Source organism: Melanerpes formicivorus, unplaced genomic scaffold, assembly GCF_026170545.1.
Source record: "Melanerpes formicivorus ecotype bairdi unplaced genomic scaffold, bMelFor1.0.p_v2 SCAF_5, whole genome shotgun sequence".
In the NCBI taxonomy this organism is placed as follows: domain Eukaryota; kingdom Metazoa; phylum Chordata; class Aves; order Piciformes; family Picidae; genus Melanerpes; species Melanerpes formicivorus.
This window is the reverse complement of record NW_027142357.1, coordinates 26,727,118-26,751,976: the sequence shown is the minus strand read 5'-3', so window position 1 is coordinate 26,751,976 and position 24,859 is coordinate 26,727,118. Positions and strand designations below refer to the sequence as shown.

The window sequence follows — 24,859 nt, the reverse complement described above, 5'->3', positions numbered from 1 at the left end:
CACAGATACTTCATCTCATACATTATAGGCTGCATTTTTCATTATTCTAACACATTTGCAATCTCTAGTAACCTGTGATTACCTATCTCTTCCTCTGCACATTTCATTTTCAACTGGTGAGCTCCTCAGATAAATTCTTTTTACTTCCTATGTACACCTGTCTTGTTATTAAATTCTGTTGTTTTCTAGATTCTGTTGGTTCTTTTTTACACTTCATGCCTTCACTCTTTAGATCATTAATACCCTTCTATGTACCAAGCAATTGTTATTAATAAAAATATTATATTGGAATCAGACCTAAGGTACTTTTTGGGTAACTTTTCCAGTTAACTTTCCTCCAGAATGACAGTACTCTTTAAATGATATTATCTGTCCTTCAGCCAGGTCATTACACATCTTGTATGAATCCTCATCTTCTCTAGCTGAACTTGTAATTTCCCATGTAGCAGTAAAACTTCCAGTTAGATCCAACAAGTTATAAACTTTAAGATGCTAAAGAAAACTCAACTATAAATAGCACTTAAAATAAGAACCAGGACTTGTAAATTATGTATAAATATTTTATTAAGTATAAAAGACACCTTACATTGATAGATACTCTATTAAAACAAATCACAGGCTTTGTGTTTTCATGAAAAGATTGAAATCCTTTAAAGAGCATTTATGAACACCCCTCCTCTCTTCTATAGTGATGTATGACTTAGGGACTGATACCAAGCAGCAAATGTACTACAAGATAGCAATGACTGCTGTTTCTAATTATGCTCTGACAATGCAAAAGGAGGGCACCATACACAATCTGAATTTGAATTCAACACTTGGGGTCTTTGGTCCCCAGGTCAACAAAACCAGGCAGGGTTATGGAGTCAAATACTCAATCCTCAGACTTTTAAACAGACATTTACAAAATATCTCCATTGGGAAGTCAGCAGACACAGCTCTTTTCATTCTATTTATATGTGGATAATTGGAAACAAAAAGGGGGGGAGAAAAAAAAATGAAAAGGAAATAATGTGAAGCCCCGGAGAACAGCATCAGAAGGCAAACTCATTCAAGTAAAAAATGTCCACAGATAGCCTGTTCTCCTTATAGTACATATATATGCTCAATACAGGATTAACATTTTGAAGACATCATGTAAGTATTTACCCTTCTCACAAATCAGATCAATTTTTTTTAGTGTTATTATTTTATATACAAATTCCATAAAAGGAGATTTCTTAGTTTTCTTTCATCAAAACCTTGAAAAGCCACTACAGAAAGTAACCAAAATACTACAACATGAATGTAGCAGCTATGTGGAATTTCATGTATGCCAGTAAAACTCGTGTGTGTGTTATTTCATTTGTAACCTGTCTTTAACTGCTTATAGTCAGATGAGCAGAGAAAAATGTCATCACTTTCAAAATTGAGCTGCACAACTTTTTTCTAACTCTGCACATGGCTGAAAAGTTTACCATTATTAGTATGCAAACTACTTCACAAAAATCAGTCAGACCCTGATATGTAAACAGTTAACTATACATAATTACATAGTTCATTCTCTATTGGGATATACAGGTCTGAGTGTTGTTCAAGGCATAACATGGACCCAAGGTTTCTCTCAGAACTGAGAATGTAAAGTTAGTGCAGCAATACCAACATAATCTAAAGTATCATACAAGAGAGACTTTTTCTGTTAGTTGTCACAGGAAACATAAAATAATGAAAATTAAAAGCCTTTCAGGTGCCTACTCTTTGTATTAGACACTAGACAGTAAGTCTCTCCAAATACTTCAGTAGTCACATTTCTACCTTGCAGAAGGCAACTGTACACCTGCCTATGGGTTCAGCATGTTACAATGGGAAGCCTCCAGTTGAAGAACTGTGAAAACAGTTAAGAGCAGAATTTGATCAAAGGATGAAAAGGTAACATCTAGTTCATTTTTATTATTTACATTGGGGTTTGGCATAACATTATCTAGGACAGAGAAAGTGGCTTGTGCTACTCCACTCAGCTGCTGCTTTGCTGATGAGAAGTGTCTGGGTTTCTAACTGCAGTGTGACATTTCAATTTTTGTTTTTAAAGCCTTCAATATATTTTTTTAATTATCTAGAAACATTTTATGAGGATTATGTCCGAATATACCCTTAATTGTTCTGCATTTTGAGTCTAAACAATGTGGCATTAATTGTCTTTTTTTTTCTGTCTTTTCTTACCACTGTATTAATTTAATGCACTCAAATTTTGTTATACAGACAAGAGAAAAATTATCTCATAATTTCAATGTTAGGTGGAAACCTCTGAAGAACACTAGAGGACAAGAAACAGGGAAACACAAACTCATAAATGCAGGTAATTTTCACATATTATGTAGCAATTCTCTTGCTCTCAAATAGACTCACCAAGTAGTTGATTTTTATGACAGTGTTGAAACAAAACCACTGAATGATACCCACACAGCTGAACTGAAGTTTGGTGTTTTTTTTTTCAATGCATGTGTTGTTATTGCTAGAAATCTTTACAGGGAAAAGAAGATTCCCAGTGCAAGAAGGAATTTTTTGTGTATGTGTAAGTATTTGTTATAGGAGAGGTCATTTCTCTTATGTACTGCTAGAACATCATACCTTTTCATTTTGCCAAATACCTACAAACCAGGGAACGAGCACGACTGAACATCCATAAGATGCATGTCTGTTCCCATGAAAATCACACAAGTATTTCCAAGACTTCTGAGTCTCACTTTCTGTCAGAAAATCTCACATTGATGGATCCTCCAGGAGTCAGAAGTCCATGGGTTTTGGCACGAACTGCTTCTGTTTTTGGAGAGATTTTGATCTCAAAGTTCTGAAGCAACTGTGAAAATAAATAGGATAGGCATTAGAAGAGGTGCAACATTACAGATCAAGATTAACCTGTGGAAAAGAGAGCCTAATAGACTGTCACAAGTAACATTTCTGTTACCAGTTCTGTTACCAGTGGAGTCTAAGCGCTACCATTCCCACACAGGAAAGAAAAAACCAGTTGTTACAAAGCTAAGATTAAAGTTAAAAACCTTTCTCCTCTGACTGAGAGAGGCTTGAGACAGTCGTCTTTGGAGAAGTTTATTAGAACCTTTATTAGAATAAAGGTTTCACACACCTAGATTAAACAGTCTGAGCTACCAAAGAAACTGAGTTCTCTCTCAAACCTTGTGAGCTTCCTCTCTGTGTTTTTGATTTCAGTTCCTTTAATATAAATAAATATATGCAATTATAAAACAAAACAATAAAGAGTGCCAATCCCATCTCACTTACTTCTTTTCCTGTGCAGAAGGAAACAAAACAAACATAAGACAGCAACTATCCAGTACACCAAGTAAAACAATCACAATTCAAGAAACCAAGTATTAGAACTCCTCAATAGAATCACTAGGATTCAATCATACAAGCTATCTATGCATTAAACCTCTATTTTTCTGTACACTTAAAGAAACAGAATCAATTGCAAACAGAATCAATCATAAAATCACAAAATGCCAGGTTGGAAAGGACCTCAAGGATCATCTGCTCCAACCCTTCTGGGTAATAGTATAGTTTAAACGCGCCGGCCCAGCACCCTGGAAATCTGAGTCTTAAAACTATCCAAAGTAGTGGAATCTACTACTTCCCATGGGAGATTACTCCACTGTCTAACTATTCTCATGGTGAAAAATTGTTTTATGGAATCCCATCAGGATCTCCCCAGGAGTAACTTGTACCAATTTCCCCTTGTCTTTTCCATGTGACTCTTAGTAAAATGGGCACTCCCATCTTCTTGGTAATCATGTTTTATGTGCTGGCACATAAACCACAGAAATCATGAACTAAAACTTCAAGAGATTTATCTCAGCCATTTTGAAGCTGACTATAGAATACCTCAGCTCTTTTTCAAGTTCATGAAGCAAATACCACAATATCTTCAACTTTTCCTAATATTAAATATCAAATACAGGGGAGGTTTAGGCTGGATGTTAGGAAGAAGTTCTATACAGAGAGAGTGATTGTCCATTGGAATGGGCTGCCTGGGGAGGTGGTGGAGTCACCATCATTGGAGGTGTTCAGGAGGAGACTTGATGGGGTGCTTGGTGCCATGGTTTAGTTGTTTAGGTGGGTTGGATTGGTTGATGGGATGGACGCAATGATCTTGAAGGTCTCTTCCAACCTGGTCTATTCCATTCCATTCCATTCCATTCCATTCCATTCCATTCCATTCCATTCCATTCCATTCCATTCTATTCTATTCTCCTACAATCAATCTTCTCTTATCCTTCTCCAAGGTAGAATTATTTTCCTATACATAGCTACCTTTTTTCACGTTGGATGTTTGAGCAGCTTTTAATCTCATTCTTCTATTTTTCAAAACTCTCAACTTTCTGTCTGCAGAATTTCCTCCAATTTGTCTGCATTGTCCTTAAAACACAGCACACAGGGCTGGTTATCACTGTCCAATTGAGAATTCACCAGTGTTTTGTAAAACTGAATGATTTAGCCCCTCTTTCTGACATACTTAATAATGTTAATATACTCAAGAACAGCACCGCCATGTCAGAATTCACATCATTGTTGTTGGCCAATTTTTGTCTATGTCTGTCCAGCCTGTTCTATGGCACTAACTGGTCAGGTGGTCAGCAATTTGCATGCATGTGTTTGACTTCTTCTCAAGAACAGTTACTTGCAATTGTCCTTAGAGAACAATTTTGTGTTGATTCTGGCACATTATTCCATCTTTCATAATTCTATATTCATGTCCTCTGGGTTTTTGACATAATTCCTGTCAGCCTGGTACCCTGTGCAACTCCTAAAACTAGTCTCCAATTCACCATTTACACTGTTAATGAAAAGAAATCAACCTAAATCAAATGCAGAAATTCTTACAGAACTGTAATGTAAAATTCTCACAGAATTTTAATTAAGTGCTTTCCCACTTTCACAGCAACTATTTGACAGCTACTGCCTCCAGCTATTCCTTTTTTTCAACCAGTTATGCATGCATTTTATAGGTACCTACATCTGGAACAAATTTTATTAATTGTGAGAACAATGTACAGGAGATGTGAAAATACTTCCTGAAGTCATAATACATGATTTATTTGAAATCTACCACATTAGGCAATTGATGAAGTCTAAAAAGGTAATGAGACTGCTCTGAAACAATTTCATAGTATCATAGTATCAGTCAGGGCTGGAAAGAACCACAAGGATCATCTAGTTCCAATCCCCCTGCCATGGGCAGGGACACCCCACACTAGATCAGGCTGGCCAGAGCCTTGTCCACCCTGTCTTAAACACCTCCAGGGATGGGGCCTCAACCACCTCCCTGGACAACCCATTGCACGGCTTCACCACTCTCATGGTGAAGAACTTCCTCCTCACATCCAGCCTGAGTCTCCCCACCTCCAGTTTCATTCCATTTCCCCTAGTCCTATCACTACCTGATATCCTGAGAGCCTTCTTGTAGGCCCCCTTCAGATATTAGAAGGCCACAATAGGGTCAGCTCGGAGCCTTCTCTTCTCCAGACTGAACAGCCCCAACTCTTTCAGTCTGTCCTCATAGGACAGGTGCTCCAGCCCTCTCATCATCCTTGTGGCCCTAATAAGAGTTCAGTGTTTGGCAGGATGATATTTTGCATTAACTCATTGAAATTTTAACTTTTCTTCTCTTTGATCAGCTCCATGTTTCGCATGTTTCTATTTTTAAATCACTGAAATATCATCTGGGTGCTTGTACAAAGGATGTGTGCTATTTTATTCCAGTTTCTTTCCAGGAAACAAAAGCAGGCTCATTATTATTTCCTTGACCCTCCTTTTTAGAAAGATGTATGTTTGTTTTAGGCATCCCCCTGACAGCTATCTCACTCTGAGTTCCAAAAGACTGATACTAATTGTTCAGAGATTGCTCCAAGTGTTTATTTAAGGAAATTCTAAGGCAAATTCAGTCGAGCTTTATTTTGAAATCATAAGAAGTCTAAATATTTTTACAGTTAAGTAGCTATGAATGGTTTCCAAATCTGTGACTTTTGAATGCGCAATCTGATCTCAGTATTTGGGGTGCCTTTTAAGTTAAAAGGATGTAAATATCAGCTGTTGGGAAAGCTTCCTTTATGATAGGAAGCAATGGAATACAAAACTTACCAGTATGTACTAATTACTTATGTACCTGTAAATTATGTATACCTAAAATGATAAAAAAGTTAGAAGAGACAGAACACCACAGAACATAGAAAAATTCTGCTATTGGTTGTAACACTGTGATCACAACAATTTGTTTACAAAAGCCCACGTATTTCCTTAGTCTTACTTTTAGCTTTACTTCATTTGTAAAGACTTTTTTTCTTATGCAGTGTGGTTTTAACCAGTATGCTACATTACAAGCATGGTTATTTTCAATTTCTTAAGCTTTTGCAGGATGAGTATTGTTGGCGACGGAGAATGGAATCAATACGGACGACCAATATGATCTAGTATTGTTCGTTTATTAAGGGAACGACTACAGCTTGTATAGACTGGCAGAGCATCATTGGCATAGCTTCATTGGTTCCCCAAGAGTGACCCTCCATCATACTATTATAGATTATTGGTTAAACTACCAATATCATGCAAGGTTGTTGATTGAGGTATGCGTCCTGTCATTCCAAGATAACTCCCTGTTTTTATAGCTACCAGTACCTTGCTTTAGTTACATGCTGCAGGCACAGCAATGTTTTGCAAAACTGCTAGCTGTTTCTGCACTTATGCTAAGCATGGCCTACCACCATGTCAAGCTCTAAGCTCATACTGCCAGATTGTGTGTGCCCACACCTGCTTGATGCCTGCTTGCACAGCTGCCTAAGACCTGAGCACCTCTGAGGCATTCAAACCCTGTGCTCCTTCAGGTCCTAAGAACCAACGCTGTAGTTCAGCAGTAACTTCAGGCTCAGGCTCTGTGCTGGTTACTACTTGATAGGGTGCTTGGTGCCATGGTTTAGTTGATTAGGTGGTGTTGGATGATAGGTTGGACTTGATGATCTTGAAGGTCTCTTCCAACTTGGTCTATTCTATTCTATTCTATTCTATTCTATTCTATTCTATTCTATTCTATTCTATTCTATTCTATTCTATTCTATTCTATTCTATTCTATTCCTCACACTGCCTATTGCTACCATTGCCACAGAGGATACCAGACAACATTCCACAACAAGAGTTTTGAGCACCGTGAGTTATCCAGAAATGGTATACATGGAAAAGAATCATACCAATACATTTTTCCTCTTGCAATGCTGTCACATAGTTCTGACCTGAATCAGTGCAAGATGAATTTCCAGCTCTGCGACTCTTTTTCCTATACAACTTCGAATGCCATAACCGAAGGGGATGGAACCAAAATTGTCTACTCTGTCCAAATTATCTTTCCTCAGCCAGCGCTCAGGTCGGAATTCATTTGCCATGGCAAAATTTTCTTCGCTGTATGAAGTAGTATAATGACAGAGTGCCAGTTGTGTCTGAGGGAATAAATCACATTTATATTTAACTAGTTCAAATATACATAATAGAAGTGTTGAAAATTACTGTAATTTCTGCAATATGAGATGACAAAACTTCACAGAATCACAGAAACATTCAGGTTGGAAATGAACCTCAGGATCATCGAGTCCGACCAATAACCCTACTCTACAAATTCCACCCCTAAACCTTATGCACTACATCTAAATGACCTTTAAATTAAGTATCTTTGAGAAATCCTAAAAGAAGAAGAAAAGGATACCTGGAAAACCAGTTCCCTATTTCAAGTAGTCAAACGAAATAATCTTTGAATAATTTTACATGTTGATGGATATACTAGAGAAGATGCAGTGGAGAAGGAGGTCAGAAGGAAAGTCCTAAGTATTGAGGACTGTGTCAATGAGGAAAGAAAGGGAGAAGAAAGATATAAGATAATGGAAAAGGAAAAACTGGGGAATGGGAAGGAAAAAAATAAACAAAACACCAAAACATAACACTTCTGGAAAATGACAAGCAAAAAGTGATGGTGGGAGGAAGAGGGAATGTATGTGGAATAGTGTTTAAATAAGTATGTTATGAATTAAGAATCCTGCCTGCTTTAAAGCTACATTGTTCTAACACAAAAATGCTGTCATTTAAAATAGACTTATAGAGTTCTACTACGATCTCTGTGTAATTGTTGAACTGTGTGAAGGAAAGATTCATAATTTTAAAAAGGAAATTAAATTCTTTCTATAAAGGGAATTAATAGGCAAAGATGAAGAAAACTGCAAGAATAATCAAATTAGTCCTTTTTAAAATCAGATTGTAACATGGCACAGAGACAGACTCCGTTAATAGATTCCACCCTGAAGAATACTAAGAACAAGTCATGATCATAAAGTTGACTAGGAAATAAGGACCCAAATCTAAAAAATTCAACAGCAATAAGTCAATTATAAAATCCATTTTTGTCATATAAGCAAATACTATTGAAATACTTTCCTCTTAATGCTCTAGCTTGGCAAAATCTTTTCAGATTAATGAAACGTATATCTGTTGTAACAGATCACATTTCATATACAAAAGCTAAACTGTGTTCTCTGTAGAGGACTGCAATAGAACCTACCCCTTTAGGTATCAAGTATCCTCCAACAACCAAGTCTTTTTGGGTCACTCTTCCATTCCCTGGCAATACTGGATATAATCTAGAGACAAATATTTATGAGAAGTTCAACAGCAATAACTAACACAACTTTAAAAATTCAGATTCCAATCTGCATTCACAAATATGCAATATGGATGCAACATGGATGCAACATGCATTCACAGCAAAAAGAGTTTTCAAAAGTACAGAACACCTTGGAGATTCAAAGGCCTTGAATCAGCTGTGAGTATATGATTAATACCTGAGCAAAGTCCTTTACTAGTAAATGGAGGTTGAGCTGTTTGATCTGTGAATTTATTTGCTTTACACGTGTACAAACAGCCAAACATTTGGTCAAGCTGGAGACATGTTAGTACTACTCAAAGCTGAAAAGGCTTTGTCGATGCCTTCTCTAAAATCCTCTTACCCCACTCACCTCACTGTGAATGTTTGGTAGAAATGTATAAAAAAGGCATGTCACATGCCTTCAATTTAAGTCAAGAAGCTTAAAATTATTGCAGTGGCACTGCAAAGTACCAGTGTGGGGGAGGAGGCAGACTAATACTTGAAAGGCAAAAATCAAGCTTTCAGTTACCTACCTTAATATAGATGTCCTACATATGTGATACTACTTCTACCATGCTTAAAAACCTTACTCATTATATAATCTCTCTTATTTTATTGCCTAGGCATCCCTGGACACAACACCACTGCAACAAATAAAAGCAGAGGCAGCAAAAAGCTGTAACAACAACTAAATACAGATACCAGCATGGATTCAAAATCCATTATAACTACAAGGCATTACATGTTTTAATTACTGATTGAAGTTGCCTGCTACTTACCTCAAGGTTTCTTTCAGCACAGCTCTAATCAAAGGCAATTTCGGGACATCACGAGCAACAGGAACTTGTTCTTTCCCCAGCTTACTGACTATTTCCTCGTAAACACATTGTTGAATCTCCGGGTGCTTTGCCAACAAGTAAGTTGCCCAGGACAAAGTGAAAGAAGTCTGCAGAAGAAACCACAACCATCATCATCAAGTCCAACAAGATTAGATTAAAAATAATTCCAAGCCAAGATAAACAACCCCTTTTCAACTATGTGTTTTGTATATTGAAAGTTATAAAACAGACTGGCAATGATTCACATCTGGATTCAATGCAACGTTGTTAGACTTCACCATCCCCTCCTTCATCCCTTTTCCATCTAAAAATCCCCCACATACCGAAACAATTAATGCTGATATTCTCACAGTGAAATATAAAAAGTAACAGGAAAACCAAATGCAATCAAAAATTAGATAAAGTAATACTGAAACTGGATTAAGTTAACTGTTAGTTTTCACTGTGTGTTTTACCTTTCTTCCCAACAAAAACACTTCAAGGGAAACAAGATAAGGGAACACTACTCAGAACACTACCGATCCCTTTTGAGCATATGGTGGCCTCATCACAGCATCCAGACAAAAGAACTGACAGTATCACTGCTAAGATACTTTACCCTTTGGTAAGCAATGCTACATCACAACTGTGGCTTTCTGCCTCTTGACTGAAAGTCAGCATCCTACTGAAAGCTTTCTGAATGAAGCTCAAGGAGCAGCTTTATAAATTTCAAGTGGCCCCCAAATGTTACAATATGCCCTCCCTCAATTAATGATACTAATAATCACCAAGGCTCCAGAGAAGAGTTATAAAATATTGTGTACAAAGGAAGATATAGAACACAAAGCAGGAGACAGTGATTTAAAGAATCCATCATACAATCCTCTTTCACCTCAGCTGGAAAAATTGCACTTCGACACACAGTTGTGGTTTAGGACACACACTGAGAGCGTGAGCTTCCTCCATCTGTACTAAGTAGAGAGTTTGAACTCTTTGTTTGTGGTCCAATGTTTACCATTCACTTAACCATGAGTCCCTGTGTTTAAGCTACCTGGATTTCAGGAACTAATCCATTCAAACACTGGACAAACTCAGGACATTTTGCTTCTACTATCAACTACACCAAAGAGCTCTCACAATCATCACTAAAGACAGAAAATTTACCATGAAAACTGTATTTTCAGTGTTCCTGACTAAGTATGGCAAAGAAAGTGACAATTCTGTTCTTTATTTATGTTCTTCTTAGTATCTTACAGAGTTTAAGAGAGAAAAATGTTAACTTCCACTCCAATTTTCTTGAATTAAATGGTTTGGTTTTTTCCCAACTTATGTAACAAATCCAGACAAGGAGTTTCAGTTTCTATGCAGGAAACAACTTTATTGTCATTTTCTTACTCATTAGCATAACAAAGCTTAAGGTTACAAAAAAATGTATGGGTAAAAAATCCAGTTTCTGAAAATGTCTTATTTGGGGCTTACATTTGAGATCAATTTAGAATACAAATTCATCATGACAGTGACCCCTTACCTCCTGTCTTCAAGCTAGGGTACAACGCTAGAATCCTCATTCTCAGAACTGTTGGGGTTTTTTCCTTATAATACTGAGTGGCTGTCCCTTGCTAAAATGCAAGACTCTTCTACTCCTCTTAGAGCTTAGAGGGGCTGGCAATTGTGCCAGCTGTATACAGAACTTCTCTGAAACACCCAGACTTCCCAGGTTCCCAGCTCCTTCATAACCTCTTAAAAATTAGCACTGTTCCAGGGACAAGCAAAATGCTTTGTAGCAAAAAAACCTGCTTTACAATTTTGTTGAAAGGTTTTGTAATCCTCTAAACCTCTTTCAGTTTCTATGACAAAATGAAATCTGAAGCAACAGAAGTGGGGCAGGGGGGAGGGAAGATTCCCTTGATTTCTGTTTTGTACTTGGAAATCAGAAGTACCCTCCTCTCACAAGGAGACTGTTGCCAACTGAGAAAGCTGAGTCAAATAGAAAGAGAAACTCTTGTTGGCATGAACTTGAGCATTGTCCTTCTAGTTTAATGAAAACTCTGTCACACAATAAAAAAGGAAAATTATTGGACTGAAAGATTAGTAAATCAATGGAATAAACAACTGTGCTTTCCTTAAGAACCAAGCACCAAAAAAGTCCTACAAACTCATAAACCCTTGGGATATTTAACCAATGGAATAATCCTCAGCACATAAACAAGCTTTATATATGGTCCTTAATTTGTCATTCATAAGTATTACTGTTGTGGTTTTCTTTTGTTTGTTTGTTTTCTTTTGTTTGGCTGGTTTCTTTAAAAACCTTTCCAATTTTCTTAAATAAAAAAAAAAACAAATAATGCAGTTATCCAGAGAGGTTTCCTTAAGCTACTTTACTTTTTTGTTTGTTTATTGGTTAGTTTCTACTTTAGGTCTATTACATACAGCCTTACATTGCACCTTCTTTGTCAAATTCACATTAAAAACAATCTCAGTTCAATCATTATCAATAAGCACTATTACTGTAATTCTAAATAACTGCAGATACACAGAATGTGCAACACAATAACTTTTCTTGTTCTTCTGATTGTCCTGCTGCAGTCAATACCAAGCTAATGAGAGGAAGGGAAGGTATATACATGACCTTAATGTTTCTTCAAATATTTTAGAGGACAAATCAGAAGATAAGGACAGCTGGCCACTTGAAATACTTCACTAGGCGTTAACATATTGTGTATCTCCAGATGGGTCTTGGAGATACTCAAGACCCACCTGGATGCATTCCTGCATGATCTGGAATAGGTGATCCTGCTCTGCAGAGGGGTTGGACTAAACAATCTACTGAGGTCCTTTCCAGCTCTAAACATTCTGTGATATATTAATATATGGCCTCTTTAATACTGAACCCTATTACCACTGCTCTGTGCCTCAGACTGGCTGTGTGTTGCCAGAACAGGCATGGGCAGAGTTAATTTATGCCTTACCCACATGGGTGGGACTAACAGCCCCTCTCCTGAAGCACTTCAGCAGAAACTGGCTATCTGGTCCATAATGTTTGTCCCAGTTGATTTAATTAGCCATGCATGAAAATCCTTTACCAAATTCTACAGATGATGAATTTGTTTCAGTCTCACTTTCAGTAGCCCTTTCTATTGTGGTCTATCTAAAGAAACACAAATAGCAACGTGATATTCAAATTAGTGGAAGAAAATACGTGAAATTCTTGCTGAATGTAAAAGCAATTGCTCTTCTATCTGTTTAATGAACTTTGGAATACACTTTCAAATGATGAGTTCCTGTAAATCACAGCTAGAAGAGAACACTGATTTAATTCCAGTAGAAAGAGTACACAGTACTGTGTTTTCTATTGCTTTAAGATACCATGACTTAGATGTGTCAAAAATTACGTCCTTACAAACAACATAACCTGCTGAAGACAGCTGTGAATGGTACCAGTTTACAAAACCAACAGTGCACAAGAAAAGTGATAACAAGCTTACTGTGTCCACTCCTGCCAGAAGCATTTCAGTCATATTGGCATAGATCTCTTCCAAAGTAAGTTCCTTACTCACTAGGAGGTGTGTAAGTAGCCCACCATTCACCACTTCTCCTTGGTTCAGCTGAGACTGAATAGTCTTCAATTTGTTATCAACATGGATTTGACCTTTGGAATTTAGAAAAATAGTTCAGCCTTCATTTTTTATTTTCCTCTTCTATTCAGTAATGACATATTTCCCTGGTGCTACACTACACAGTCAAAATAAAAATAATAACATTAAATCTATTTTTACTCAGGGAAAAGAAAACAGAATGGTAGTGGAGGTCCTTGGGTACTCATGGTAATGATAGACTGAGCTGAGAATGCTGAGCACAAAGAAAGGACACACAACACTATAGTTGGGCAGGGAAAAAAGGGAGCTCAAGGTCAAATTTTCATGCCCACCTGGCTTGTTTTCTGATGACTCTGCAAGCAGTGGCAAACTCTGCAGAGCATGCTGCAACTCAGCATACTGAGGCTGCTACAAGCCTTAGCAGCAAACAAAGGGTTGAAGCCACAGAACTGAATTACACTGAAGACAAAGATGACGAGCATCAAGCAATAAACAAACTTGTAAACTTCAGTGAATGACATTTTGAGTCATTTCAGCCACGGTCCCTTTTATATTTTACTAACTACAAACAGCATCCTCAGTGAAACAAGGGCTCTTAAAAGAGGAAAGCTCCTCAGGAAGTTAATGCCTTGCAGAATGAGCTTATAAAAAAGTGAACTAGAATCAACATGTTCCTTTATGAAACCTACACAAATACACACATCACATCCAGTGATTTTTACCAATAATTCCTTTTCCACAAAAGGATTAAATAAAGAAACAGCATCACAAGCTTCAAATGGAACAAATTCCTCAAGAATAGTCTTTCAGCTGCTGTTAGGATGAAGTCTGCTGCTTTTTTTTAACCCAAAAAAAAGAAACAAGAGTACCTTATTATGGAAAATAATTTTAAAGTGGCAGTGTAAAAAAGTATCTTTCAAAGAAAACACACCTGTATCAGCATTAAATGGATTCCCTGATGCCTATGATAGGTAGAGATCAAAACATATTTATTAGGCATATTAGAAGTTAAGAAACTGAAGAATCTACCCCCAAGAAGACATAGATAGAACTACCTAGCCAAACAGTACTAATAAAATGAATTTTTAAATGCATGCAGATTGCTAACATTGGAGAGTGAAAAGGGGTTTAGAGAATTTGAACACTCCAGAATAGATAGGTGAGAGAGAGAGAAAGAGAGAGATGAGAGAGTGAGAGATAGAGAAGGAGAAAGAGCAAAGACAGCTCCATCTTCTTTCCTACATGACAGCTGATTCATGAAGTAGCCTGGAATGCTTTATTTACAAATGCCATGTTGTAGTACAGCAGTGTACTTCTGTGTTAACTAAGATGCTCGTATGTGTATATATACACTTCATAAAGAGTTTAATTAATTGCTAGAGTAAAACTTTTTAACTTTCTAGTCAGTTTTAGCAGTGAGAACTGAAAACTAGTCAGAGTGCCTAACTGAACACTTGCTGAAGTCAAGAAAACTACCCTCATTAAACTCTGAGTGCCTTAAGATAAAACCTTGGCAAAGAGCTCAGATCTGGAGTGAGAACCACGTGCAGAGATAGACAAAGACAAATAGCAAAACAGCAGTAAAAAAACCCAGGGGAACATTTAGAATGTACTGGTAAAATTATTTTTCAATAAATTATATTTTTTAATGGTTCTCTTGGCCAGTCTGCATTTAGTATGAAACTCCCTTCTGCCACAAATCTTCTTGTGATTTTGGAAGAGAAACGTAGCATGTCCTGTTCAAACACACACACAGACCCTGCAGAAAGGCAGATGACATTTTCTACTATTAAATCTTACTAAATTTGAAGAGTCCATCCCAGGATCTGCAGAACTCTCTCCAGGGTTTTGGAATAAGTGGACGAAGCCATTTGGGAATAGCACCTGCATACATAGTGGTCTTAAACATACTAAACATCAACTCCAGAGCCTCAATGTATTCAAGGGTCTGCTGTGGGACGTTGTTTTCCAGGCAGCCCAACCGGCATTCATACAGAATGGTTGCAATACCTGCACATACAAAATCAAAGAATTTGCTATACACAGGCATATATACATCTTACTAAACAAAGGAACTGAAATGCTAACATAATGGAACTGCCTGCCAAAAATGTTTAGTTACCATTACTGCAGTTAGGAGCAGATGAAATAGATATTTAAAATACAGAAAAAAAAATCCCAGCTAAACATTGTAGTGAGGCAGGTTACCATGTCAGTAACACTCAGCATGAGAAGGCAGCCAGGAATTCCATCAGAAGGAGAGCAGCCCTCCAGCATGTCTGCTGTGTCATGCATTGCACCACAAATCCTGAGCCTGCCATGCTGGGCTCTGAGCACACAGAGACATCCAAGTCCAAAGGCAGTTCTGGGAACTGGTGATAAGGCAGAATTTCTAGAAGTGGCTGTGTCTTTCTTCATCATAAGATGTAAACGGATAACGAGCATGCATAAATGAGTACAGAGCTTGCACTCTAGATAGTGATTTTATGCACACGACATATCCCACATGGTCCTGAAAAACAGTGTGTGACATTGTTGCAAGGGACAGTATTGACTCCTCTCTTGTTCCTGACTTGCTATATTTTCCTTAGATGTTTTCCTGCAATATTGCAGTGATCCCTACTAGAAATACCATTCCCTCCCCAAAGAACACTACTTTACATATTTTTATTCAACTCTTCTCAACTTTGGAGCAATTCTTCCATTCATCAAGTTAATTCTTACACATCCATTAGTGTCTTTGCAATGTCTCAGCTCAGTGTTTATAAACATAGAACTCAGCCAGAAACTGCCCTACTGGAATTAGCCAAAATATTCTCTCAGTTTGACAGCAAGCCATTTTTAATTACTTCCTGAACACAGATTTCTAGTAATTTTTCCCCCTAGCCTGCAAAAAAATATCACACAGTACAGCATAAAACTCATTCCTATTATAAAAACAATCTCATTTCATTATTTTTCTAAAATCCAGAGAGGAAATTAGGTAACTTAAAAAGGCATTTAGATAATTTCTCAAAGCCATCTGCATTAAATCAAATGTTTCTTTAAAAAAAAAAAATACAAAAAGTGCTTTTAAATTCATTAGTTAATGGTTTGGCCACATCTTTCCAGGAAATACTAGAATCACTGTTAAGTAGATAATTAAAGCAACCAGTCTCCTAACACCCTTGTCTCTTTAATCTCATTTTTGTCCTATTAAAAACAGGTACACCAGACAATTATGTTTAACCTTGATCTTGGCCTCCATCAAACTCTATATAAATTCTCAAGTGGATAGATAGATAGATAGATAGATAGATAGATAGATAGATAGATAGATAGATAGATAGATAGATACTTTTTCCCTCTTATTTGCTTTGTATTTCTACTTTGTTGACCAAAAGAAAATAATTTTAAATTCTGGCTCCTTTCAACTTATTATTCTTTCCCCAATTTTCTTCTCTGGGAAGATATTTTTCTGTGCCTTTTGTTTCTCTTGTGCCTCTTTCAGCAACTGCTAGTTTTTATGCATTCTTTCACTCTTTACATGGTCCTTTCAGAAAAATCTTACACATTGGTTCCTTGAACAGTTGACAATAAGTTAATTGAAAGTGCAATTCATACAGGAAATGAGTGTGTGTCAGGAACAAGTTATAAATGAAAAGCTAAAAGAATGTGAAGAATTTAAATTAAGCCATCAGTTAAAGTGAATTTGTAAGCTCAGGCTTTAAAACTCCATAAAACTCTTAGTTTAATGTAACTAAAAGGTAACTCAGTACAGTGTCATTTTTAGACACAATTAATGTAGTGCAGACTCAGGCTAGTTTACCAAACAGGCAATCAGCAATCTGATACAGCATCATCATAGATGATCAGTGCAGGAATTCTTGCAAATCTCAAACTATTCAGCAACCTGTCAGCAAAGAGTAACAGTGCTTTTCAATGTGACATGTAACAAGATCAGGTTGTATGCAAAGGAATGCATGAATTATGAATCATCATGAAATTTCTATAAGAACACAGGAAATTCCATCCTAGCTTAGGCTGGGGTTCCATTTAGCATTCCCTCAGTAATGGTAGCCAGGGGCCAATGATTTTTAAAGCAAGCATAACGATCCCACACTTGGCATGTCTAGTCAGGGAACAGCATTATCTTTTCCAACTTCAGGTCACAAACAGAATTCAGATACATTGCACAGTGATTCCCCATCTGGAATTTGGGCAGTATGTTGTAGAAGTCACACTGTTAGAAGGTCAACAATCTTATTCTTGAGAAATTAGTACAGAAATATGGAATACTGAAACGACTTAGGGTCTGGATTCTACATTTCACCTCTATACCAGCACTTGTACAGGAATTGTCCCTTAATACAAGATCTCATCCCTTCAGACTCTACAGAGGAATTCTACTGATATCTGCTGCACTAAGCTGGAAGGCACCTGAATGCAGAATATCAATCAAGAATATCACAACTGGGCAACAGTAGTTTGACAAGAGTGCCTGACCATAAGCACGCTGCTTTAGTCCAGTCCTTTTACAGATGTTAGACATCCTGTGCTTACCTTCCATGGAATACTTGAAGAAAAGATTGTTAACATTTGTCACTGTTTCCCCATCATCCTCTTGACTTCTGAGGGTGTGGATTCTTTTAATTAAGTCTGTGACAACTTCATTGACTCCTTCAGAGTAAACAGCCACATCTTTGGGTTTCAGAATTTTTTGCCTCAGTACACTTCTCATTTTCAGCCATTGTTCCCCCTCCCTAGAAGAAATTATTAATAATGTCCATAGGCAGTTTTCCTGAACAATCATCAGCTTGATAAGATCTTCACAAGTGGTGACATAAAAATTATGTCCAATGATAATGTGTATTTGTTATTATGCTCCTATATTTTTAATTCTGTGTTTATTGACCATCCTCATTAAATTTCAGTGTTACAACATATATGTACATGTGGAAGTCAGTCTCTGTTTTGAGTGACAGAACTTGTCCACCCTGTTCTTAACTTGAAGTGTCTCTGTATTATTATTCTTGTAGTAGCAAAAATGTTATTAAAACTATTTTAAATAATAAATATTTGAATGGATAATCTCCAAAAGCTAGCTTTTACCTGGAGCTGGTGCTTAATTACCATAGAAAGGTATCACACTCAGATCTGAAAAATCAGCAGCTTGAGCTATTCCCATAAATTCCAGTACTGCTATATCACATTCCGTTACCCTAATTCTAAACCTAGAAAGCAACAGTAGAGCAGACCTAGCTATGGGGAAACAACTTACAGCTAGATTCTTCTTTAGCTGTTCTATGTATTGAAATCTTTATACTGAAGACTACAAATCCAAATTCTAGCATCTGTATGCTTCACATGAGCAGAGTATTTGGCAACAGTACTTCCAGGGATGTCTTTAAATTCCTTAGGAGAACAGGCATGTGTCTTTTATGCATTTATTTTTAATTGCTGTGTATTTCTCATTAAACTCTCTCACCTGGAGCAATGCTGCTGCAAAGTACAGAAACTTACTGGCCAGCAAAAGAATTGAATCTCTTTAACAGACATTTCCTGACTATCTCTTGATTTAAGATTTCATTTCACAAAATACCAAGGAACTGTTAGTTTGACTCTGAATCTCAGCCTATGATCTGAGTCTGCAGTGCAATACATAATGCCTTTTGCTACCATGAAAGAAACAGACTGCCCATGACTCAGGAAATTTGTTTCCCTCCAAATAAACATCCTATGTCAGTGGGGACTGTGAGTAGTTCCCAGTGGCAGTTAACCACACCCACATGCATTGCCAGTTTATGCAAGCTTTAAAGACAGAACTCTTCTAGAATCAGCCATATGCAAAACTGTCTTCACAGGGGTGCATTACAGTGTGAATTTACCATAGAGTGACTTCTCTGCATTAATCTAGTGAGGGGGCACTTTGGTGAACAGTAAAGCTAATGCCAACCTGAAACAAGTCTACACAGCACACTGTCAACTGGATGCAACAGTTTAGATCTGAAGCAATAAAACCACATTTGTACAGTGCTGTGCCAAAGTTAGTAAGCCCTTTTCTTTTTCCAGGTAAGTGAGTCAGCTCAGACAGCTCTAGTTAATACACATTCCCTAAGAATGCCTTTATTCAAGGTATTTTACTCCACATTCAAACTACACATCGTTAGCATCCCTTTGAAAATTTACAGAACAGACATTTTAGCATAAATTCCTACCCTCCTCCCTCAACTAGACACTGATTTCCCCACATAGAGAAGCCTTCAGAAAAATGTCAAACTTTTTGAAGAAAACAATGAAGGAGTAACAACACTTACGCAGAAATAAGGCCTGTGGCTCTCCCTCGTAAGTCTCTGTATTCCTGCCAGGATTCCATGTTAGCTCTTTGTGGTGCTCTACCTTCTGCTCGGAGGACTTGAGCAACCATATCTCGATCTGCAATGGATACAACAAACTGGGGACCAAAGTGAGACTTGAAGATCTTTCCATATTCCTGAGTGTGTTTTTGCTACAGAAACAAAGAGAAACAGAAGGTAAAATATTATCAAGGAAAAGCATCTCAAAAGGAAATCACCAATTTGTCATACAGTGAACTAATCCATCACATCTAGAACTTGATCTCCAGCCTTCCAGTCAAAGTATTACTGTGACAAATTCACAAGGAAAACAGAGAGGTCACCACTGCTCAGGGCCTCTGACTGAGAAGGTCCAAAGCACTAAGGCACAAAGCGTGAGTGAAACCAAATACTGAGAAGATTAAAAGGGCCTGGGGTACTTAAAAAAAAAAAACAACACCCCTTCAGATCAAATGTCTTAGAAGGAATGTCTGAAAAAATGTAAACATGGAGGTAAATAGGGTGAAATTAGCAGTACAACACAAAGATACAGGTTGATGATAGCATAGCAGCTTAGTGCAAAAATGCACTTTGGGTCAGCTTCATCAGCAATGAACTTTACAAACACATATGTTAAGTCTACAAAAGGAAGGAAAAGCTGAGGTCTTATGCCTGCAGGGAGGTTTATTTAGTGGCTGATCCACAAGTTGTATGATTCAAGCTGCAGGCAAGCAACAGGCAATTATGAAAGAGGACTGGAAAACATCAAATTATGTATTTTTAAAAAAAAAAGAAAAAGAAGAAGAAAGTTTTTCAGTAAGACTGCACTATCCCTGTCCCATGAAATCTCATTGTTTCAAACAAATTTTGTTCTGACAAGGTCAAGAAATGGAACACCCAGCTCCTATAAATTTACTTGGAGTGGAGGTACCTCATCATTTTCAGGGAAAGCAAAACAAAACAAAACATAAAACTGCAAAGAAATTGTTAAGGAGATATTATGAGCAATTTAGATTTAAGGAAACTTTAAACTTTGCAGATTAAAGTAACGAGAGAAACTGATGGAAAGTTAACTTTGCATCTAATCTAACCTGCATCTAATCTAAAGACATCTGCCTGCAGATTTGTGTTGATTACAAATTAAAGATGTGTGATTTGACTACACTAGGGAAAGTCTAGAGCTGACCCAAGATTAACTCATCAGAAATATTTTTTTAAATCAGTCTTGGTTACAGAGCTGAATTGTTTAATTGCCAACAATAAGTTTAAGACATGAATCACTCTTCAGCATATGGTACCAAGAGCTTATAAAAACTGTAACCCTTTTTGCCTAGTTTCCAAATAAAACAAGAGTTGTGCAATTGTGGTCTCTGCCAGTCTCCTCTTAAAATACTTTTGGAACACAATGGCTAATTTCAGTCAAGTTTAACAGAGAGTTAAAGGTCTCCTACAACTATATTCTTACCATTTTCAAAATTCAGCATCTGTGTTGAAATAAGACAGACACACTGCAGCAAGAACTCAAACACCATGGTTTCTGCTTGGTCTGCTGCCAACTATACACAACAGACATGCCAATGTATAAGCACTCCCAAAACCCAGTGTATCTTATGCCTTGAAGATATTTTAGGGATATTGAAATTGTGCTTGGAGAGAACTGAAAGCACGAGTCTTTAAAGGAAAGCATGAGTTGGGAGATAAGGCGGAGAGGGGGTACAAGTCACCAGTCACAGAAAAACAGGTTCAACAAATTTTGCTACTTATGGGACAGCTTGTTTTTTTTCCACTGATGGTTAGGTTTATGTGGGAGGAAAAACTTCAAGAGAAAATAAATTAAGTGTCAAGCCATACAAACAAATAAACTAAATCCTAATTTTCAACCAGAAACTGACAAGGACAAGGTATTTGCACATCTCTTGCTTTCAACAGAATGATGTTCAGTGTATCAACTTTGTGTTTAAAGAAATACCCAGGATCTGTCTTCCATATTTTCTATCACATCATAGGTTTTCTTTCCTGTTCCAATCCTTGAAAATATTACACTTTAATGTCTCACATACCACTCTCACATCAAACATTCTTTCACACATCATAAATTCAAACTGCCAGCATATAAACCTTCCCCCTTCACCTTTCTTTATACTTGCATAGTAGTGATGAGACAAAAGAGATCTAACCCCATCAAATTACTTTGCCTTTGTCATAATTGCTGTAGGCATCACTGCTTTGGCCAGGACTAACTGGAATCATGTTACTGAAAACAGAACCTCCTTTGTGAAAAGCCTTCAGCTTCCCCACCCCTTCTGCATATAGCGTACAAATATTTGTGTGCTCCGAAGGACATCGTCTAAGTGGCTGTGCTGGTTACCAAAGGGGTTTGGATTAATTAATTCCTGATGTTCACTGTATTGTTAAATTTAACAGATTGTTTTTAATCCAGGTAATGCCAGCATGTATGCAAACAGTGCATGCATGACTTGAAAAGTGACTTTTGAGACTCTAAACAGAATTAAAAATAGTGTCATATTACAATTCCTTCTTACCCTTCCTCACACTTTTCTTTCTATGAATAACATTCATTAATGAAGAAAATTTCCATATCAGCTACTGAGAGTGAAAAGAACACACCATTTAGGTTCTTACAGTCTTTTTAATATTTTGAATAATTTTCACTGCTTTGACAGTGAAAGAGCTTGGGGTTTTTTGTAGTTAGGTGACGATGGTGAATGCCTCACAATTTTGTACGCTACCATAGAGTGCTGGGGGGTGGGGGGGGGGGGACATACTATGTAACAAAAAGCTTTATCTGTCATGAAGCTTCATCTTTGTGTGTCTGTCAGCAAGCAGTGGGGTTCATCATCAGCAATCTAGTTTGGCTGCCACTAAACAGCACACACAAGGAGGATAACATTTGTTTTTAGAAATCTACATGGCAAATATAACAAAGTCAGATAAACCCAAGCAACTTATGTGGTATTTTTTTCAGTGTTTGCTGCCAGGCTGGTGTTTTTAAGACCTTTGGAAATCCTAACTTTCAAGTTTTGATGCTCAAACTACTTAAAATTCTGACCTGTTCTTTTTAGCTTCCCTTTTCTGTTTTTAATTCTCTCTCTGTGTTTTTATTTATTTATTTATTTCAGTGATTTTTCAGGCAGTGAATATTTTAGGGTTGCTTGCCAATCTCTTCCTAGTGACCTGAGAAAGGTCACTAACAAAAGCGAAATAACTGAATGATGCATTTGATGTATTCCCAACATCTGTACTGCCAGTGGAAAGCGTTATGGATCCACAACTATGAAAGGATGAAACCCACTGCTTCACTCCTGCAAAAACAAGTGTGCACTTTAGAATCACTTGGACTACATGGGGAAAGGGCCCTAGGAGGTGCACTGTGACTTTTTAGGAATGAAACCCACATGTTTGGCCAAGCAACCAAAAAATACTTCTTGGATGGAGACAGCCTTATGGTAAGGGGGCTGCCCCTGCAGACATCCCAGAAATGCTGTGTAGGGGATGGTACACGTCCGAGTGTTCACCCGTCTCCTGCTGTCCCAAGCATAGATAACTGCTCATCACCGACCCTGGCCAGGCACGACTGAGGAAGGGGACTGTCCGCCGCCTGTGGACCACCACACAAGTGGAGTTATCCAAAACACAAAGGCCAGCTCTCAAGCCCCTCACAGATTCATCATTTCCCGTTCCACCGCCTACTCCAAAGCCGCTACATGCCCGGTGTCAGGAGCTGCTCTTCAGCCTCCCTGCTCTCACTCTGCCATCAGCCTCGCGCCGCCATCAGGCCCCGCTTCCCGCCACTCGCTTCCCCTCCCCCGCACTGTCCGCCAATGGAGACTCTAAGTGAGGGGGCGGCGCAGCTCAGGCCAGGCAGCGCCATCCGCCGCCGCTGCATCCCCATTCACCCTCCCCCCCGGGAAAGTTTCAAACCGCCCGCCTCCAGCTGAGGGGAGAGGGGCGGCAGCCGAGGGCCGGTCAGCGCTGACGGCAGCTGGGCCAGGCGCATCTACCGCCCCCTCAGGGGACCTATATATGCAAAGTGTATTTATGTAAGGGGAGGCCAGGGTGGAAGTCAGGACTGGAACCACAAAATGGTCTCTGGCTACAGCAGAGGAACGCAGAGCTGAACAGAAGGCAGGAAAGCGGCGGGATGTCCCGCACAGCGGCTGGGCACTAGAGCCTCAGCCGCGGCATGACTGCGGCGGTCGCGGGTGGACACAGCCCGGGCCCTGGCACGGCCTCACCCTCAGCGTAGGTGCTGCGGTCCCAGAGCCGCCGAGGAAAGACCACGTTTCCCAGCTCCGCCCACCAAAAACAAGTCCTCTGCGTCTGTGGAAAAGCCCTGCTCGAAAATACGAGATTTTAAAGTTTTGTATCATTGGGTGGCCTAAGGCACCTACCTAAAAGTTCAAAAGGCGCGCAGAGATGAACAGAGCTCAAAGACCGGGAGTGCCGGCGCGGCCACCCCGCGTTCGGGCCACGGGGGGAGTGCTGGGGCAGGGTGCCGGCACGAATCGCAAGCCACCTAGACTCCTACTCGAAACAAAAGTGCTAAAACCCTCCAAGGGCCGCGGGAGCCGGCGGCTGAATGGGGGGGATGGATCCTCTGAGTCCCGGCTCCTTCCCGACAGCGGGAAGGCGGCGATGACCGGCTGCGGTGCTGGTAGCCCGGTGGTTAAACAGCGTTTTGTGAGGGGAGAAAATCAATGGTCTGAATAATCCCGGCCTGAATAAAACATTAAGTAGCCGAGTAAGCTGTACCTGGATTTCATGAATGCGGCCGAAGCCGTCCTTCCAGAAGAACTCGTAGAGGTTGTAGAGGGTGTTGGGTCCAGGCATTTCTTGCAGGCTCTTCACCCTGCCAAGCCGGTGCGGGGTGGGCTTCAGCATCTCTTCGCCTTTGTTCTTTGCCGCTGCTGGCGAGTTATTCTGCACCTCCAGGGACTGGCTGCTGGCAAGTTTGGGCAGCTGGTGAAACCTGCTGATAAAAATCGCGTGGTAAAAGTAAGTGCTCTCAGATTCAAGCGTTCGCTTGCATTTCTTTGTCCAAACCCTAGTGAAGAAAGACATGTTTCTTAATTTCGGAGAGGTCCACTTTGCTCCTGCAGCTGCTTTTTATTTGGTTGCTCTTTCTTCACTGCCTGCTTTAACTTGTACAAGCAGCACTTCTCCAAACTCTTACTGCATGAGCATCAGTTTACACAGACCATTATTTAACGCTCCCTCCCCTAGGGCTGGGAAAGGGGGGTGGGTCTGGGATGAGACTTGAATAGAACGAACCTATTATTTTGTATAATTCAAATCAGATAAATGTATCCATTTAAGCATGAACCAAAAGTTTAGGGTTTTTCCCTTTCTTCCCCCACTGGTTTGGCACAAGGCTCACATAAGGATTATCCGTCGTTCTCCTTCATTAAAAAGGTGGGGTTAGGGTTATTTGTATGTGT

The 24,859-nt window shown here is 38.8% G+C and overlaps 1 protein-coding gene across 1 annotated transcript; it reads right to left on the bottom strand.

Moving 5' to 3' along the window:
* Positions 1-592: 592 nt before the first annotated feature.
* CYP27C1 (cytochrome P450 family 27 subfamily C member 1) lies at positions 593-24,482 on the bottom strand. The gene is made up of 9 exons (XM_068137820.1): positions 24,174-24,482; positions 19,383-19,573; positions 17,629-17,828; positions 14,887-15,096; positions 12,976-13,139; positions 9,452-9,618; positions 8,589-8,667; positions 7,276-7,479; positions 593-2,836 (listed from the first exon to the last, which is right to left on the bottom strand). Exons 1-9 carry the CDS (start codon positions 24,480-24,482, stop codon positions 2,720-2,722), a joined length of 1,641 nt encoding a protein of 546 aa, XP_067993921.1. The 3' UTR covers positions 593-2,719.
* Between the last annotated feature and the right edge of the window lie 377 nt (positions 24,483-24,859).

Excerpts from the sequence above, each read along its gene's own strand:
- CYP27C1 (XM_068137820.1), bottom strand. The coding sequence starts at position 24,482 with ATGTCTTTCTTCACTAGGGTTTGGACAAAGAAATGCAAGCGAACGCTT. Across the intron at positions 13,140-14,886 it reads GGATGGACTCTTCAAATTTA|GTCAAATCCATGTTGATAAC; the intron begins GTAAGATTTAAT and ends TAAATTCCAAAG. Across the intron at positions 2,837-7,275 it reads TTCATCTTGCACTGATTCAG|TTGCTTCAGAACTTTGAGAT; the intron begins GTCAGAACTATG and ends TTATTTTCACAG.